The sequence below is a fragment of the Falco biarmicus genome, chromosome Z, assembly GCF_023638135.1.
Source record: "Falco biarmicus isolate bFalBia1 chromosome Z, bFalBia1.pri, whole genome shotgun sequence".
NCBI lineage: Eukaryota > Metazoa > Chordata > Aves > Falconiformes > Falconidae > Falco > Falco biarmicus.
In genome coordinates, this window is record NC_079311.1 from 36008720 (window position 1) to 36027504 (window position 18785).

Genomic DNA, 18785 nt, shown 5'->3' on the forward strand with positions numbered 1-18785 from the left:
TTTATGGGTAAGAATCAGGGGGAAGGCCAAAAAGGCAGATAGCATGATGTGAGTTATAGGCAGACCACCTAGCCAGTGTGGAAAGGTGAACAAAATATTCTATAAGCAGCTGGGAGAAGTCTCACAATCGCTAGCCCTTTTTCTTATGGGGAACTTCAAGTTGCCAAATACCTCCTGGAAATGCAGTACAGCAGAGAGGAAACAGTCTAGGAAGTTCCTGGAGTGTGTGAAAGATTGTATCTAAAACAGTGTTGCCAGCAGGACGAGGGAAGTGATGGTCCCCTTGTACTTGGCACTGGTGAGGCCACACCTCGTATCCTGTGTTCAGTTTTGCGCCCCTCACTGCAAGAGGGATGTAGAGGTGCTGGAGCGTGTCCAGAGAAGGGCAGCGGGGCTGGTGAAGAGTCTGGAGCACAAGTCTTATAAGAAGTGGCTGCAGAATCTGGAGTTTAACTTGGAGAGGAGGAGGCTCAGGGGGGACCTTACTGCTCTCTACAGCTCCCTGACAGGAGGCTGTGGGCAGGTGGGGGTCGGTCTCTTCTCCCAGATAACAGGCAACAGAACAAGAGGAAATGGCCTCAACTTGTATCAGGGGAGGATTAGATTGGATATTAGGGAAAAATTCTTCCCTGAAAGGGTGGTCACACATTGGAACAGGCTGCCCAGGTAGGTGGTGGAATCACCATCCCTGGACTTGTTTAAAAAATGCATTGATTGGGTGCTTGGGGGCATGGTTTAGTGATGGACTTGGCAGTCCTGGGTTAACGGTTGGACTTGATGATCTCAAAGGTCTTTTCTAACCTAAATGATTCTATGATTCTAAATGTGGCATTTAGGGACATGGATTAGTCGTGGACTTGGCAATATTAGTTGGACTCAATGATCTTTAAAGGCCTTTCCCAGCCTAAAGAGTTCTGTGATTCTATCGTATTTCAGGTTAAAAAAAAGTCCTCAGGGTTCAGTTTCCTCATAAATTCATTTGCTGGGGTTTTGGTGTTTTGTTTGGGTTTTTGTGGTTTGTTTTTTGGTTGGTTTTTTTGGGGGGGTTTTGTCGGGTTTTTTTTTTTTTTTTGTCTCTTTCATATCCATTTAGCTGAGTTACCTGCTATAATCTGAGATCTTCATGATTTAAAATTTGGTAGGAAGCATGAATGGAAGTAAAGTCATTGTCAGGGATGAGCTCTTTCATTTACTTATAATACTACTGGAAAAACTTTCAAGTGTTATATAGTGTGATGCTATTTAAAGGCAAATACTTAATTTTATGTGGTACAAAACATCTCTTTGACATAGGCCTTTTTGATTTCTGGAAAGTAAATAGATAAAATGGTAGAAATTTTTAAAAAGAAAGAGGTTTCTTGGAGGTTTTTTTTCCCCTCCTATGGTGTTTCCTCAATGTCATTAATGGGTTCTTCAAATTGTCTTTTTATTAGAAATGCCATAATCCTTTAATTACATTTTTGTGCTGTTGTGCTATGCTTTTCCGTGGAAAATTTTCTACACAGAGGCAGGCCAGCATTGTGATACATGTGAACAATTAACTACATACTCAAAGACTAATATTTCAAATTCTTTTTAAGACTTCATTTTCATCAGTCCATAATGACATATGCCAACTAATTTCAGTGGAAGTCTGCAGCTCGAGTGCTGTGCCCAGTTCTGGGCTCCCCAATTCAAGAGAGACAGGGAGCTACTGCAGAGGGTCCAGCAGAGGGCTGTGAAGATGATGAGGGGATGGAGCATCTCCCTTGTGAGGAAAGGCTGAGAGAGCTGGGCCTGTGTAGCCTGGAGAAAACTGAGAAGGGATCTTATCCATGTCTACAAATATCTAAAGGGCAGGTGACAGGAGGATTGGACCACACTTCTTTCAGTGGAGCCCAGAGACAGGACAAGGGGCAGCAGACACAAACCGCAACACAGGCAGTTCCACCAGAATATGAGGAAAGTCTTGTTTACTTTGAGGGTGGCAGAGCACCGGACCAGGCTGCCCAGAGAGGCTGTGGATTCTCCTTCTCTGAAGATACTCAAAACCAGCCTAGACAAGATCCTGTGCAACCGGCTCTAGGTGACCCTGCTTTAGCAGGGAGTTGGACTAGATCATCTCCAGAGGTCCCTTCCAACCCCAACTGTTCTGTGATTCTGTGAAAGATAAAGGTTATTATGAGGTATTCAAATCTAACTGCGCCAGATCCTTGTTTGTTTCTCTTATTTATCACCAAGCACTAAAGGCAGTAACATATACAGTACGTCATATAAAGGATTTTATATAAAGTGCTGGCAGTATAATACTGAGTCTAATCCGCTAAGTGTGAATCCTCTTACAGTTATGAGTTGCATCTGCGCAACTAGTTTCACCACATGGCTCTAACAAGTTATTATCTCCTTCCAGTTTCTTTGCTGACATGCTTTAAAAGTAACATACATCCTTAGGCAAACCTTTAGTATCTTTAGAATTAATAAAGTATCCATAAAGACATTGAAAGCAAACCATAGTTTTGTAACAGTGCTCTTGACTGGAGTTGTTAGTTTCCTTGGCTGGAGGGTAATGATTGTAAAGAAATGGTGCTCATACCATTTGCTTTCACTTCCATCATCTCAGAATCTTAACAACCATAACAGAACTACTTAATGAAAAAAATTAAGTTAAAAGATTTGGTTTCAGCTTTGTATCTGTATTGTCTTTACAAATCGTGAAAGAGAAATACAATTTACAGAACTGGGAAAGTAAAAGCTAAGGCTTCGTATCACTGAGAAGCATGAAAATAATTTTATGACTGCCCTATGGATCTATAAATTGTTAAGATCTTTAGTCAATTTAGAGAGTATATCACATTTAAGATTAAGCAGGGATACACATTTTGCCAGGCACCTTTACATGAAAAAAAGAGATAATGTGGTGGTGAAACTGTTGACCTCAGTTTTGGACCAGTTTCCCAACTCTGGGGTTTTTTTTAACTTTTCTTACAGAAAAGTCAAGCTTGCCCTGCAATTTAAAAGATGTTCTTTGATGATACATGTGTATATTACCAAAAAATCTGAACATCTCTGCTTTTTACTGTAGAGTACTGCAGCCATGTAGAATGCTGATGTGTAATTAATTATTTGTCAGCATTCACCAGCTTATTTCTTGTAGAATCCACCATTGTTCTGATGTCAAATACTATTTAACTATGTGTCTAAGGTCTTAAATAAGAGTAAAGAACTGGTTTTTGAGGTGGAAGTATGCTTAAAATGGTCTTAAAACTTAAAATCATAGAATCATTTACTTTGGAAAAGACCTTTGAGATCATCAAGTCCAACTGTCAAACCAACTTGAATGAGTTTTTGTATTAAATATAGATCTATAGAAAGTATAAATACAAAGTTGAAAATTATGTGAAAGTAAAGTACATCTGGAACATATAGAGGAGCATGGCTTCCTGTGTCTATTATGGTATTACAGTTTTTCTCCATGCTTTGACATAGATCATTAATGGTGAGAGAAAAATGCTGATACCTTCCTTGAATGAGGGGGGTTGTGGGGGTAGGGGGTGCTGGGCAGGGTGGAAGGCTTTAATACAGTGCTGGTTTTATGGATCAGGACTCTGTCATACGTAGATTTTTTGCAGCTTAATGTGAAGTTTATTCTTCACTTCTAAGATTCCAGGAACATTTATCTCAGTATTTTTTTGCAAATAATACAATCATAATCAGATTTTTCTTTGTGGAGGAAAGGAAAATGGTCATGATATAGGCTTTTAAGTCAGTATAAAGCTGATAGAAGAATCCACCAGAAAAAAATACCCCTTTCCTTTTGCTTTTTCTGGTTCCAGAAGGATCCAAATCTGTCCTATGTGCCATGTTAGAAAACTCTCTAGTCTTGCAGGAAATTTTCCCATCAAAATGCAAGGGTCTTAACGCCTGTCCCTTGCATACTTCAGTAAAAATTATATTGTGGCATCAGCCTTCCCTGAGCTTAAGGAGGTTCTTGTCCCACCAGTACTTCTCTAAGTGGGCTTCCTAAATGAACCGTTAAGTCCAACTGTCCTAACAACAAAAACTAGTTTCCTTGGGACAGTCAAGATTTTTAAATTGTGAAGTGGGTGGCTGTGTTTTGATAGTTCATTCAAGAAAGAAATTGGGAAAGTGAACCTGGGTTTCAAATACAGGCAAAGAATTTGCTACTTCTCAGCTGAGTCCAGTGAAACTATTATGACTGAAGCCTATCAAACCCCACTATTGATTCAGAGTAAATGAGTAAAGATATTCTCAAGTATAGGTTTTTATTTACTGTCCTAGAAAAAATTGTTTGGTTGTTGTTTCATCAATAATAATATTACATCAAATTCTACATAGTTTTCCTAAACCAAATTTTACTTGCAAACTTTCAGTTGCTTCATGTCTTGTTAGCAAAGGCAGTTTCTCATCATATACCAAATAATTGAATCGTTCCACATGGAAAGCAAACAAGGATTTATAAAAAAAAGAAAAAAAAAAGGAGAGAGAGAAAAGAAAAATCCATATTCTTGAGGTGATGAGGGTTTCCTCCACCAGAACCTTATCTCTAGCCCAGCTTATCAAAGGTGAGCTGGGACTCTGTCTATCTTGCCTTAAAATCTTATCTCTTTTGTACAGCTATCCAATACAAATCTTACTCCAGAAAGAAGAGCTAGAAAGAAAAATGAGGAGGGGGAAAAATGGGGGCACGGGGATGGGAGAAGATAAAAGAAATATTAAATAAGGGCAACTCAAACTTGCTAAACTTAGGAGAGACCAACAGCAGAATTTTTTCAGCTAAACTTAGCACAAGTTCTGAATTTTAAATTTGGCATTCACATACTGAGGTGTTGGGTGTGTCAGAAATGAGAGGCAGAAAGACCTTCCTGGAAATGATGCATGGGAGAACTCAAACTTCATCTTATGTTTAGATCCACTAGTCCCTCATAGTTACACTATGCAAAATGCCTTTATTTAAAAAAAAGAAAAAAGTTTTTAAATAAACTGCAGATTATTTGCTTTCTTTAGGTAACCTTTAAGAATATTGCTAAACTCAGTACAATCTTTGTTGAAAACAAATGCACCACTTTATCTACTACCTGCCTTCAAAAGCAAACTTCATAAAAATACAAGTTACACGAAAAGATTGCAAGCACATCAGCAAATATGAATCCTGTTACTAAGTCTGATTGCTTGCTATCCTTGTTTCACACTCACTTTATGAAAAGGTTGAAAGCGCTTAAATGCTGGAACTGATGAACCTATACATAAATGATTAGGAATGCTCTGCTAACAATTTCCAGTAGAACTCATCACTGAGTTTCCTTATGAGCACATAGCTCTCCACTTTGAATGCTACCTAGACTTGTAAAAACCTTTTATTGAACAATCCATTTATTCTCAAAAATAAATTGTCCAAATCCATTCTGTTAATATTGTCAGAGGTTGAGGTTTTCATTGTGGATTGTACCAGACTCTGCAGTAATTTCTTGTTGCCTTGGCAGAAAGATGCATTTTGACCATTACTATCTGCCAGTGACAATTTTTCCCTTAATTTAGGAATTCCTACTTCTTATGAGGGCCAGCTGGAAGCAGCTAACACATTACAGCAACTTCCTCAGCTGTTGGCCTTGGGAATATGTATTCTCTCCAGAATATATATCTTTGGCAGGGAACAGAAAGAAGGAATCTTGGGTAACGGGTGTTCATGCCAAGTGTAAGGATTGTTATATTTAACACATAGGTTTCTGTCCTTGAAATTATGTCTAAAAGAAGTTCAAAAGTAGGACAAAATTCAAACAGGGTGGGTAGATTTTATTTGAAAGAAAGAAAAAACTTTCAAAAAAAATAGCTGCTAACTATATTTATCCAGGAATTTTTTGTAATCTTTAACAGGAATGTTTTACATGTCTTACTGCTTGAATGGTTTTACAGTACCTTTAGGACTGTCTCCAAAAAGCACAGATTAACAGCCACATAAAAACACTCTGGCTGCATATTAGAACATTTAGTCTAAATCTACGAACACAGTTGTCCTACGGGAATTTTTGCTAATAAGCTACATGGCCTTAAAGTGTAGGTCATCTGAACAGTCAGAAGTAAAATGTAATTAACCACCACAAAAATAAAGTATAGCATGTGCAAGCGTGACATTTGTGAGGTGGAGGGGGTAGGAAGAAGAGCTATAGAAAAGTATTCTTCATTCACTAGTAATAAAAGCTGTGGGATGAAATTAATCTGAGATCTGATGAATTGATGCAAGTTGCTACAGATTGGAGTGGCCACTTTCTGTAAATTTTATATATGTGAGATGTATACATACATATATATATATATATATATAAAAAATCATTGAAAGTACAAGACGTTTTGAAAGATTGCTTTCTGATTGAATTCACTGCTGAATATGTAAAAGTGAAAGCAGTTTTTGTTTCCTGTAAATTGAAAACTTTGTTACATTTTTAAACTTAGAAACCCCAGAAGTGTAGAGAAGCTATGCGACTTTAGCTACATACCAGAAGTGCTACCTAAAATATGCCATCTGCACATCCAGTGAGAGGTATTTGCCTGAGGTTTAATATTTTCAGTGAGAGATATACTCAAATTGAGGCAAACTTAGGAGACAGTTTTGGAAGAGTCTGCTTCAGCTAGAATGTACCCATGCATATGCACTAAAATGAGTATCAATATGAGCATCAGTTTTTGCTTTGAGTTGCATCTAGCTGGTTTGCAGAATTTGAGGTGTCTCCTAGTGAAACTGAACTAAGTCCATACCTTTGCAGAGTGAAAAAGAAAAATATTATGGATGCCTTTTGTCCTCCAATATTCGTTCAGTGACAGCTCACAGTTATACCAGCAGTGGCTGGTGTCTATGCAGCACAAATTCAGATTCAAGACCATTTCATGGAGACAAACAGAAATCTCACTGTTTGTGTAGCTAGCAAATGCACTGCTAAATGCCATACCTGAAGTGTGTTTTCCCTACTTCATACTACTTTGAATGTGAGATAATATAGATATGGTAAAACCATGTTTGTTTGTTCCTAGCTTCCAATCAGTAGAATTCTTAATTCTGAAATCAGACACTGGAGATGATGATGTGTGAACGAGGAAGAACAAAGCTTGACTATCAGATCTCTGGTTGATTTTAAAACACAAGTGGTTTGAAAAGTCCTCTCTACTTGTAAACTGATCAAACTGGCTTTGAAAGTTTTGGATTGCAAATCAGTGTGGTAGCCCTGCTACTTCAGTTTTCCCCAAGTATCTTAAAAGACTTAATTACACAAGAACTTAATAAAGTTCTCAGTTTTATAAAATAAGAATAAATACAAAGTTAAAAATCAGTACATTTCTGTGAAAAGAAAAGAAGCTAAAACATAAGGCAAATTTATTTATTTTCAGCTTTGCCACATAGTTATATTTTCTATATGGACTGAAACAGTTTATTTTATCATCCTTTAGTGTCAGTTTCTCCCTCTAAAACTGCAATGTTGATAAGTAGGTCATGCAATACTAAAATTAATTGTTTGCAAGGTGTATACATCTTTGGATGGAAAACTACATTGTAATGCTTCATAACACTCTTTATCTCACAAAGGCCAGTAGCAGCTCAGTCATTAAACAGATGTTAATACACCAATTGAGATTTTAATGCTAAAATCTTGCCAAATTCTGCATAGAAGCTCAGGGTCTGAACACTGATGAGCTGAGAAAGAGATCTGTCTGCTTGTTGCATGCTGTCCCAGGTGCAGTCACAAGAATCTTTCAGGCCAGAGCTCCTTTGGTTCACGGAAGGTGTGACTGCTGCCAGAGTGCTCTTCACAAAGGCACCTGCATGCATGAATTGTTATGCATCATCAATTAGCAGATAAACCACTGGAACCCATTTTGTCAGCAGAAGTCTAATGTTTTCAGATCCCATTCTCCCCTCCAGTACTCCAGATGGCTGGGTTGCACCTACGCATTTTAGGATAACCAAAGTTTAAGGGCAGGTAAATTGTTTTTAGAAAGGTCTTATGTACCAGATCCACCTGCATCTCCTGTTCTCTTTTTCTGTAGCTGGTAAGATACACATATGATACAAGCTCTCACGAGCCAACTTTGGTTAATAAATGTGCAAGTGTTTTACTGAAGGGGAAAAAATAAAATACAATGTGCAAAATTACTCTAAATTAAGATTTAATATTTAAAAATTATCTTCAATTTACCTTCATCAGATTACCTTGATCTTTCCTTTATTCTCAGGTTTGGGAGTTTTTTGTATTGTTGAGGTGTTGGTTTTGTTGGGTTTTTTTTTTCAAATTTTGCTATTCCATTGTCTCACTTGCTATTCTATTAAAATCTTCCAAAGATAAACCTCTTTGAAATTACGGAGAGAGGTATCCAAGAAGTGGCTTGAATTTTGGCAAGGTTAAGTTCGATGTTCTGGCTGCTGTTGTGATTAAATTTGAGTTTATATATATGTGATTTTACATGTTTACCATGTGCATAATGATCTCCATTATAGGAATTCAGATTAATTTTAGTTGTGTAGGGAAAAGGCAGAGAATTCAGGAGAAGGAATTTTCTTGAGAGGCTTTTTCTCATGCAATTTAAAAGCAGTATACTAAATTCAAAGTTGATGACAGATTTCTACTTTGCAAAGACTTCAGTACTAGCTGGTTTTCCTCCTGTAAACAGCATATTTGTTCATATTTTAAGCAGTGGTTGCTATTCAATAGAAACTTATGTATCCATAGTTGAATATCTTTGAATGCCTTGGCTCATGCAGGCTGTATCTGATTAACTTTGCAAGAGATTATAGTTCTTTATTGACTTTATGGAGTTACTTCTGAGATACTTTACTGACAACAGAAGTCCAAAATCAAGTCCACTTGCTGCCTTTATAGAATGCCAGTGTTCGATTTAATGTGGTTATAAATTGAAGTGTGCTTTGGACCTTATTCTGTCCCTTGTGAAAACACCCTTCAAGTGTATATCGTAGTGTCCCATACCTCTTTTGGAGTCTTATGAGTCCAAAACACGAGTCTTACTTCTCTTGATGTACATATTTGGGTACAAGCCCACTATGTCCCATTTGGCATGTGTAAATCTTTCCTCCTAGTAACAGCATTTAAAACATCAGTCAAAAGCACATAGGTAACAAAAGTAAAGGGAAAAACCCCCTTTAGTGTTCCCTATACTCAAAATTTATTCTTTCTTTGCAGTAGACTATACTTCTCCTTCTTGAGACAGTATGATTGGGAAACTTTTTTTGTTAAAGCACCCTCTTCTTGTCTTGCTGTCCCATTTCAGTACTTTTTTTAGTTGTTTCCTGAAGCCTTCCAAGGACATGTATTTGAGACTTTAAAATAATAAAAACAGTTTCAGAATTATGTGGATGTAGTGGCATAAATTTTCAGCCAATGCTTATATCATTCATTGCAATAAGTTAATATTTGAACATGTCCTCTATACCTGAGTCAAAATTATCAGCAGGTAGGAGCAAATTTAAATATATAACTTTCTGAATGAATTTGTACTTAAAGCAATAGAACATATGTCAACGGACACAAAAGTAATTAATGCCCTGTGAAAATTAATTCACAAGAAATCATTGGAAGGGAAAGCATGCATTTTATTGGTTTGTAATAGGTTTTCTATGCATCTGTACTGCACTGCCCAAGTTCTAACTCTAATATATTATTTTACTGTTTTAGAAGTAGAACATTACCATCGTTAACAGTGCTCAGCTCTTCTGTTTTCTCACCTCATTCTCTGTAGCAAGATGATAGGAAGGTTGATTATAGGCCAGGCAGTATGTCTCACATTGTATGTTTTGTTTGTGGGACACGTGAAAACGTGAAGATGTGATGCAAAGACAGGAGGCATCAACTTTGCTCAGTAGAAAGAGCACTTTTGCACTGGCAGGAGTAATGTCTTAATTAAAAATGCTACTCTCTGTCAGCATCTGTGAGCATTTTGGGGTTTTCTATCCCTTGCATCTCTAATAAGAGTAAATTAGGATACAGATACAGGAGAACAGCCCCTGCTCCCTTCAGGCACATTGCTGCATTTCAGTTTCATTGCAGGCCTTACAAAATGGACCTTTACAGCAACAGGATGCTGGAATCAGTCCTTCAATAAATACTGCCAACGTATCTGTGCTTTAAAAAATTTATTTTCATTTAGCTAACAGAATGGAAGGCATAAATCTTGGAATGCTGACAACAAAGGAGCAGCCACGGGCTTCACCTGGGCTGGCATTTCACCTTCAGGTTTACAGGTAAAAATATCTTTCCAGTGAATGTGTGTCTTCTGTGTGTTCCAGTGCTCTGTCACCTGTGGCAAAGGGATGCAGTCCCGAGTCATCCAGTGCATGCACAAGATCACAGGAAGGCATGGAAACGAATGCTTTTCCTCAGAAAAGCCTGCAGCCTACAGACCCTGTCATCTCCACCCCTGCAATGAGAAAATTAATGTTAACACGATAACATCACCCAGGTTAGGTAAGCAGTCAAAATGACACGTTCCTGCTGGAAATCTCTGTTTAGTTCTTTCTCTCCATAGGGTAATGACAATCCCAATTTAAAAACAGAGGGTATTTTTAGTGTGCACATCAAAAACTGTACCTCAGAATGCTGAAGGGTTTTGTTATCCAAGAATGGACCGTATTATGGGACTATACGATATTATGGACACAAAACATCCTAAATGAAAATCCGTTAATATTGGAGACCTTATAAACATGCTATATATGTTTATATATATTTGTCTACTCAATTTTATCAAACATTTCTAAAGTAAGAAAATACCTTGTTTTCTCTTTAAAAGCTCTGCAAACTATGTTCTCAGGGTATTTGTGAGGTCAAGGAGGTCCTTATTTGTTCCTCAAATACAGGTAGCTCTTTCCACTTTCTTCAGTTGAAATGTCTATGATCTATGCATTAGGACATGTGAAGGAAAATTGCTAACATGAAGAGATCTGCTCTTCCTGGAGGAGCTCGGGTCTCTGTTGGTCTTAAAGAGATTATGTTACTGCGTAACTACAGAACTGTTAATTCTGTTACTTGTTACAACCTAGTGGGTTGTTGATGATGGTTTACCGTTAGCTCCCCAAACTGTTCATCTGTTTCTTGAGCATGACTGAGGAGTATTCAAAGACTTGTTGTAAGACAGGATACCCTTTCCAGCTAATTTTCCAGAGCCCTTGTTGAGATAAACCCTCCTGTCAAAGAGATTACTCCTGCATGGAAAGCAACTCTGACATTTCAGGCTGTAACGTAATCCTTCCTTTAAGTCACTGAAGGGTATTTCTTTTTGAAGTTTTTAACCCTTAAACATTTCGGTGTAGTAGTCATTGTTTCAGTTTTCTGGATAAGGTGGCAGCTGTTGCTTATGGCCCTCTCCTTTGCTATTTCACTGTTGTACGGTTGCCCTTCATACTTAGTATTTGTTCAACTGACCTTTCAGAAGCAAGAGGCCATCGCTCCATCACTGATTCTCTCCCTCTGGTGAGGTATAAGCAGCTTTGTGTCATAAAGTGAATCACAGTTTCACAGAAAAAAATAGTGTCAGTTTCATTAAAATTTGGCTTAATGTGAAGTGCACGAGATTGGGCTATGCTGTTCTCATAGAATGGATTATGTAGCACTGATATTAGTAATCTACAGGCAACCCGATCCAGCAGGAGTCAGGATCCAATCTGGTGGAAACATTAACATCTCCAAAATACATAATGCAATGCTGCCCTTGAATGTTTTGATTATTTTAGCCTCCAGTTCCATTCCTATTATGCAGTATAGATCCTCTGTATTCAGGGGTAGGGCTAGTGGAAGCTGATGTGGACTGCATCATCTCTACTCTTACAAATATGTTCTCAGTTTGTCTTTCTCTTCTGTTAAAAACCGAGAGTAACTCAACTCTTCCACGAGATTGACTTTTTTTTCAGTTCAGTGTTCATGATGATTTTTGGATGATGTCTGTTTCTTGTGCCCTGTTTTTCACTGTTTTCCCATGTTAATTCCAAGTATGTGCTACAGCTTAAATAGCTGAATGTGCAAAGATCCAAATTTGGTACCAGGGTCCTTCTATAATAAAAAATGTGAGAAGCTTTTGTAAGCAAAACAGGTGGGTGGATTAATAGACAGCTTCACAAGGAAAAAGACAACACACATGAAAATACACCTGTTTTGTACAACAGGCATACAACAGAGGTCAGGCTTCTGCATCAGACTGTTTATAACTGCTAGAGAGAATGAAAATAGTTACCACAAGTTTGGGAGAAGATTAAAACAAACAGTGCCTTTTTAGGCTAGTGTGATGTCCTTGTCATTTTAGAAGGTTTCTGAGGAAGAATTTGGTAGTGAGGGATTCCAACAGTTAGAAAGGAACAACCTGCTAATAGAGCAACCTGAATAAAGTGGTGAAGGTAAGACATGAAAGATGTGAAGGTAGAGATTAATAGCCTGACTTTGTCATGGAGGAGGGAAGACCTATTAGAGTGATTAAAAAGAGGGTGATGCAGTCAGACCAATTTATTGGAAGACAATTAAAAAAAAAACAAATGTACTTGAAGAGGAGAGAAAAAGATAAGGAAGCTAAGAAATGCACAGTGTTTGTGCATTTGAGAAGCCCAAAATGTGATAATTAGGCCTAGACAAGTATATTTGCCAATATACCCACTGATATTGATTCCATACTGTTTCTTTTTTCTAGATAAAATGGATTTGCATTCTGAATTGTACCATGGGACTTGCTGTCTCCAGGCCTTATCAGAGCGCCTCATAGAGTTGCATCAGTAGTGTTTGAGTTAGCAAGATAATATATTTCAGTTCCTTTGAGCAAAGAAGTCAGGCAAAACCAAAGGTCTCGTAGATTATTTCACTTACAAAGAAAGATGATGTAAGACATCATGTAGTTTTGTTCAGCATCCATTTGTTGACAATATGACACAGCCTGGTTTTCTTGAGCAAAAGCTGATCAGAAAACCAGCAGTAGTCCCCATGCTTTAATGCCTACATTTCCCTACCTGCCTCTAATTAAGAAAAGTGCCTTTATAAAGGTATTGAGAACACCATTCTGGGATTACTCAAGCTGAGGCTTCATGTTTTTCCAGTAGCAATTTGTGTCTCAGACTGAGGGCAGTTCCAGTGGAGCTTTGTGCGGCTTTGCTGAAGCTGGCTCCACATCACCCGTGTAGCCCTGCCCCAGCCCCAGCCTGCCTTTGCACAGGGCAGAAAGATGGGCTTCACTCTCTTATGAGAAGGCAGCTGCATGACATTAAACCAATTAGTTTCAATGCAACTTAATCCAATTCATAAATTAAGCTGGCCTTAAAAAAATTTAATGTTGAAAATATTAACAGCAGGAGGAATATTTTTTAATTTCTTTTGTTGAATATCTACATCTATTCTCCTTTCCCTTCCCTAGACACACCTCTGTTGTCCATGTCAGCTTTGCTGCTTGATTCTTCACTAATAAAGGTAACAGTAATATATATTTGATTCTGTTGTTTCACAGCTGCTTTAACATTCAAGTGCCTGGGAGACCAGTGGCCGGTGTACTGCAGGGTGATAAGAGAGAAGAACCTCTGTCAAGACATGAGGTGGTATCAGCGATGCTGTGAGACATGCAGGGACTTTTATGCGCAAAAAATGCAACAAAAGAGTTGACCTCTGTCAGGCTGGATGACACTCAGCTCTTTGCAATCTTATTATTTATAAACACACACACACATACACACATACACACCCCCACACACGCTTCTTCAGACCAAATATTATCAGATTACATATAATTTAATCAAATTAATTTATTTTTGCCTGCCAGACATCCTTAATTGTTTTGGTTAGACAGCCAACTTGTTTTATTCTCTGACATTTTCATAATTAATTTTTATATGAACAATTTTGGATACATTTATCAGATTTTTTCAAAAATAGTAACTACTATTTTAAATGTTTATTTTCAGTAGGGTCATCTCTGTTGCCAAAACAAAATAGTCATGTTATCTTGAATTTATTTTAATTTAGCTGAATAGTTTTGTTGTATATGGAAATAAAGCCCTTTTTAATTTTATTATATTTTTGGCATTCAGAGTCAGAATGATCTTGTGTATTTTGCAACACATGTTAAGGTGAGTAAGCTAACATTATTGAACAGGTTATTACAGAATGTATTGTGAAATCAGTTCATTTTATTTAGAAACATACTGAAGGGGATAATCTACTGTAATTTATATTATAAACAAGAAAATTAAAATAGCTAAGTAGGGATTTTGATCATTCTCATGGACACATACTTGAACACAAGTATTGAATCAATGAAACACTGTAGAGATTTACACTGAATCACTGTTGCACTGTTTGAAGTAGTGTAGAGAAATGCAGTCCTAGAACTTGTACCATCTTATGAATTCACGTCTGTACTATTTTAACATGTCACTTGATTTTAAACGTTTTAAAACAAAAAACCCATGCCCCTCTATACCTTTGTGTGTCCTTTTGCAGATTTACAGATGGAAGAGTTCTTCCTCCTGCCACTTGTATGAATTAATCTGTTTAATCTGTTAAACATTTTCAGTTCTCTGTTGATGATTTAGAAAATAGCTTTGTAATGCTACTTTAGTTTTATCTTTGTTTTATGAAAAAGTCTTTATAAAAAGTGAAATGTTTTACAGTTTTGTGAAACGTTATGGAACAGCTAAAATTTTCCTTATGAGAAAATATTGTACATGATTCACATGATTTTTACATTTTCAATAAAAAGTAAAGCTTCTTTTGATAGTTGCATTTTTCCTGTTTTGGGCACCCATGTCTGGCAGCTGAATCCACAGCGGCCCGTGCTGCAGATACAGCTGCAGTTGTCCCTACAGTAAATGCCTCCTGCCTCTTGGCTTAAGCACCTGTCTGAAGATGCAGAGACATGCCACTTTATGAGCCTTGATATATGGAAAGTTGGGTATAACAGAGTAATATTCAGTGGAGAAGTTATTTATTTCAGGTGAGTTTTATAACTGCTGAACTTGGCAAAAGGAGAGCAGTAGGTCCTCTGCCACCATTTTGTGATGCAAGCCTTTAGGCATGCTCTGAAAATACATAGGAGAGCAAACGCTGATGGCAAGACAGCCAGAGAAATGAGTCTGAAAGGCATCATATTTTCCACTGAAAGCAAAAGAGGGAATGCATCTTTATTTGAGTGAGTGTTCCTTTTAATTCACTGCAAAGAATGTACTTTATAGATGTGATTTTGATAACCACACAATTTAATAAACTGAAGCCCCCATAGGACTGTGATTCTGTCCGGGAGGAATACATAGCTGCAGCCTTAACTTCTGTTGAAATCAACCTATGTGCTTTCAAATAGCTATACTGTCAAAATCTTTGGTTTGACATCTTACTGCTGTGCATTCAAAAACTGCAACCTTAATGACATGGTAATGCATCATTTTAGATTAAGTATCTTCTGGTTTTAAAAAGTAAAGAGAGAAAGTCAGAAAAATAATTCTGACATTATGGAATGTGATGTTAGATTTTGTATAATTAGAAAGTTTCAATGCAAATTCAGTTGCTTTTGGGCATAACTCCTCAATGGCACAGACACACATTTGGATGTCTAATAGAAATCTTGTAGTCAGCAGGCAAAAGAAACAAATCATTATTGTAAATTTTCTTCATACTTACTGAGTACCCAGTCCTTCTAATTTTCCCGCACTTGCTTGGATCACAACAATGAAAAATCAAGTGAAAGGAAAGATGTCTCCAAACCAGGGGCCAGAGGACAGTCTGAGACAGAGGGGCCAGAGGCCGATATCACCCACACAAATCTGAATGTTTATGCTCTGCTGTTTCCACTAACATGAGTGTTCCAGTAACAAGAATGTCAACTTTGTCTCAAAATGGAAAATTACCTTTTCACTGTATCTGTTGGAAACAGATGAGTGACTTGTGCTGAAATCATCCTCCCATCACCCTTATGCAACATTATAAAAGAAAAGACTTTTGGATGGGAACCAAGGATAGAAAGCTGCACAGTAGAATTATGTTCTTTTTAAATGTAATGAGTGAAATCAGGGTGTTATAATGCTCATAGCTCTGGCTCCGAGTCCTTCAGAATCTGTAGTACAAAACTACTAATTAGATGTGAGTGAATAATTTTGAAGCAGCTTTGTGTCCTCATAGCAAAAATGCCTCTTTCCCTCTCAGCATGAATTTGAAAGCAAGTTCATTTTACTGCTTCAATACACTCTGTCATTCAGAGAAGCAGCACAGTCCAAAATACCTGTTTGTCACAAAATGGTAAGAACATTTTAAGAATGTGCCCAGCCTGTGGCCTGAGTCCCGGCGTGCTGGCGGGAAACGCATGTATGTGCCTGTCTTGCAGAACTCTGCCACAGCCCTGGGTGACAGCAGGCAGCCCTTTCCAGCTGTGTTCAGGGAAGCAATAGGCTTCTGCACTCATAGACACGCTCACCCGAGTTTACTTGCTTTTTTGGTTTGGTCTTTCTACTTTAGCAACAATCCCTCTGCATTAATATGTTTTCCTTCCAGCCTGATGAATATGTAAGATTTCAACTAATGAATGTCAAATCAGTCGAGTTCAGCTGACAAGTAAAAGTGAAATTCACTTCAGCTCACAAGGGCTAGATTAAACCTCTCTGCTAATTAAATGCCACTTAGACTCTATTTTGTTGGATTAAGTGGGATTTAAGTGGTGCACAGGTTTTGTGCTAGGCTGGTGTGTAGCGAGCTTACATCTTTCCACATACATGCTGGTTAGCTGCAGCAGGGACAATAGTTACCACTTCTCATACCTTTCTTAAAGAAAAGGAATACCTGAATTTTAATTACATTGTCATTTATTCTGAAGGGAAATTGCTGCATTGCTCTGGATGATGTGGTTTAGATTTTGGGTTGTTTGGGTTTTGGTTTTTTTTTTCATTCAGTTTTCATTGTCATCTTCAGTGACAGAGAAGCAGCCATTTACTTATTCTAAAAATATATGAAAAAGTGGAAAGCTTGCCTACATAAGGAGGTCAATGGAGGCCCTAAAGCCTAGCAGGTCAACTGTAAACAGAAAAGTAAGAGCACTCAGAAAGCATTTGAAGAGCTCTGTAGAAAAGATATCCAACTTGATAGTAAAAGGGACTTGAAATACTTCTAAAGCAAGAAGCCAGGTAATGAGTCTGTTGGGACCATCTGATAACACAGTAAGGGACACTTGAGGAGGATAGAGCTATGAAAGGGAAGTTCAGTGAATTTTTGTGTTGGCCTTCCCAGCTAAATGTGGCAGGGGTTCTCGTACCTTGCATATTCCTTATAGCAGAGAAGTCAGAGAGGCTGGATCAAGTTGAAAGAAATATACATGTAAGACCAAACCGGTATGTTACATGCTAACAGGTATCTAGGGTGGTAGTCATGTGAGTTTCCTGGAAGAAGACAACTAGGAAATTACAGAACTGCTTGCCATGGTGCGTAAACTTGTTTCAAATAGCCACTCTGGCAGATTGCAGTATAATTCATATTTGTGGAAAAGGGGATCTTTAGGGGATCCTTTGAACTACTGATGAAGCAGGGAGTCTTGAGTTCCTTTTCTGGTGCCGTAAACAGCTGATAAAAAGGAATAAAGTCCCTGATCACATGGATAAGCACGGGCTGTTGGGAAAGGTTCAGCATGGATTCAGTTGTGTCTTGAGCAAAGAGGATCTGGTGGACACAGAAGTCTCTGACAAGGTTCCACATTACAGGATATTCAAGAAACTATATTCACACAGGACTACAGGAGCAATTTTAATGGCCTGTAAACTGGTTAAAGGATCGGAAGCAAAATGCTCATTTTTCAGGATGGAGAGGAGTCAGCAGTGTGGTTCCCCAAGGAATGATTTTGGGTTTGTTTTTTTCAATATTTTCATTAACGGCATGAGCAAGAGAGTAAAACTGAGATCTCCAGCTCTGTAGGTGACAATTAAGCTCTTCTTGTCAACTAACTGTTGCTTCACTTGGCAAGAATCTCACAAAAAAAACCAGTGATTAGGCAAGACATTGGGCAGTAGACTTTGATGTGGGTAAATGTAAGGCAGTATAGCTATAGAAAATAGCCTAAACTGTTCCTACAAGATGCTGAACTTGCAAATGACACTCATATAGGTGAAGAAAAATCATAGTATCATTGGCTAGTGTAGTCTGAAGTTACTAGCTCTATGAGAATAGCAGGGGGAAAACCCCCCAAAATGGATAGATGTTGTTCAAAGAATGGACATAATTTTTCCCATTTTTGAAACTGTGGTGTACCCACAGCTTGAGCATAGCATTCATTTATGTTTGCTGTGTTCTTATGAACAATGCAGTAGAATTATACTGTAACACATTAAAAAAGGCAAATAAATGAGCAAGGAGACAGACCAGGTGGATTATGAGATGAGACTGCAAAAGCCTTCAGATTGAGGAGGCAGCTGAGACAAGCATGGTCAAGGTTTAAAAACATCCTGAAGGTGATGGATAAGCTGCACGTGGAGCTCTTGTTCTTAAAATCCTGCAAGGAGGGTATCCCTGATAAAACTAGTATGGAAATTATCTTAAAACACATAAAAATAGACAGATGGTCATGATGTTCTGAAGATTTCTTCTAAAGGACAAGCAATCAGAATTTCTAAAGCGGAAGATTTGAAAAGCAATTAGACAAATACATGGACAAGTCTATAAACAGATAATAAAATGCCTGGGAAGAGACACTCTAGCACAAAAAGTTGTGTGGCTTCTAGGACACTAAAAGGAGAATGAACCGCAGAAAGTAGCCAGGTGTACACAGCCTTCCTAAACAGCATGTCTTCT

At 37.9% G+C, this 18785-nt stretch overlaps 1 protein-coding gene across 3 annotated transcripts in view; it reads left to right on the forward strand.

Moving 5' to 3' along the window:
• Nucleotides 1–14733, forward strand: part of ADAMTS19 (ADAM metallopeptidase with thrombospondin type 1 motif 19) — a 150762-nt gene extending 136029 nt beyond the window's left edge. For all 3 annotated transcript variants that reach the window (XM_056325473.1, XM_056325472.1, XM_056325471.1), the window contains exons 22-23: nucleotides 10286–10463; nucleotides 13477–14733. In XM_056325473.1, coding sequence (XP_056181448.1) covers nucleotides 10286–10463; nucleotides 13477–13628 — 330 coding nt within the window. In that variant the 3' untranslated portion in view covers nucleotides 13629–14733. The remainder of the gene's footprint in view (nucleotides 1–10285; nucleotides 10464–13476) is intronic.
• The last annotated feature ends 4052 nt before the right edge of the window (nucleotides 14734–18785 follow it).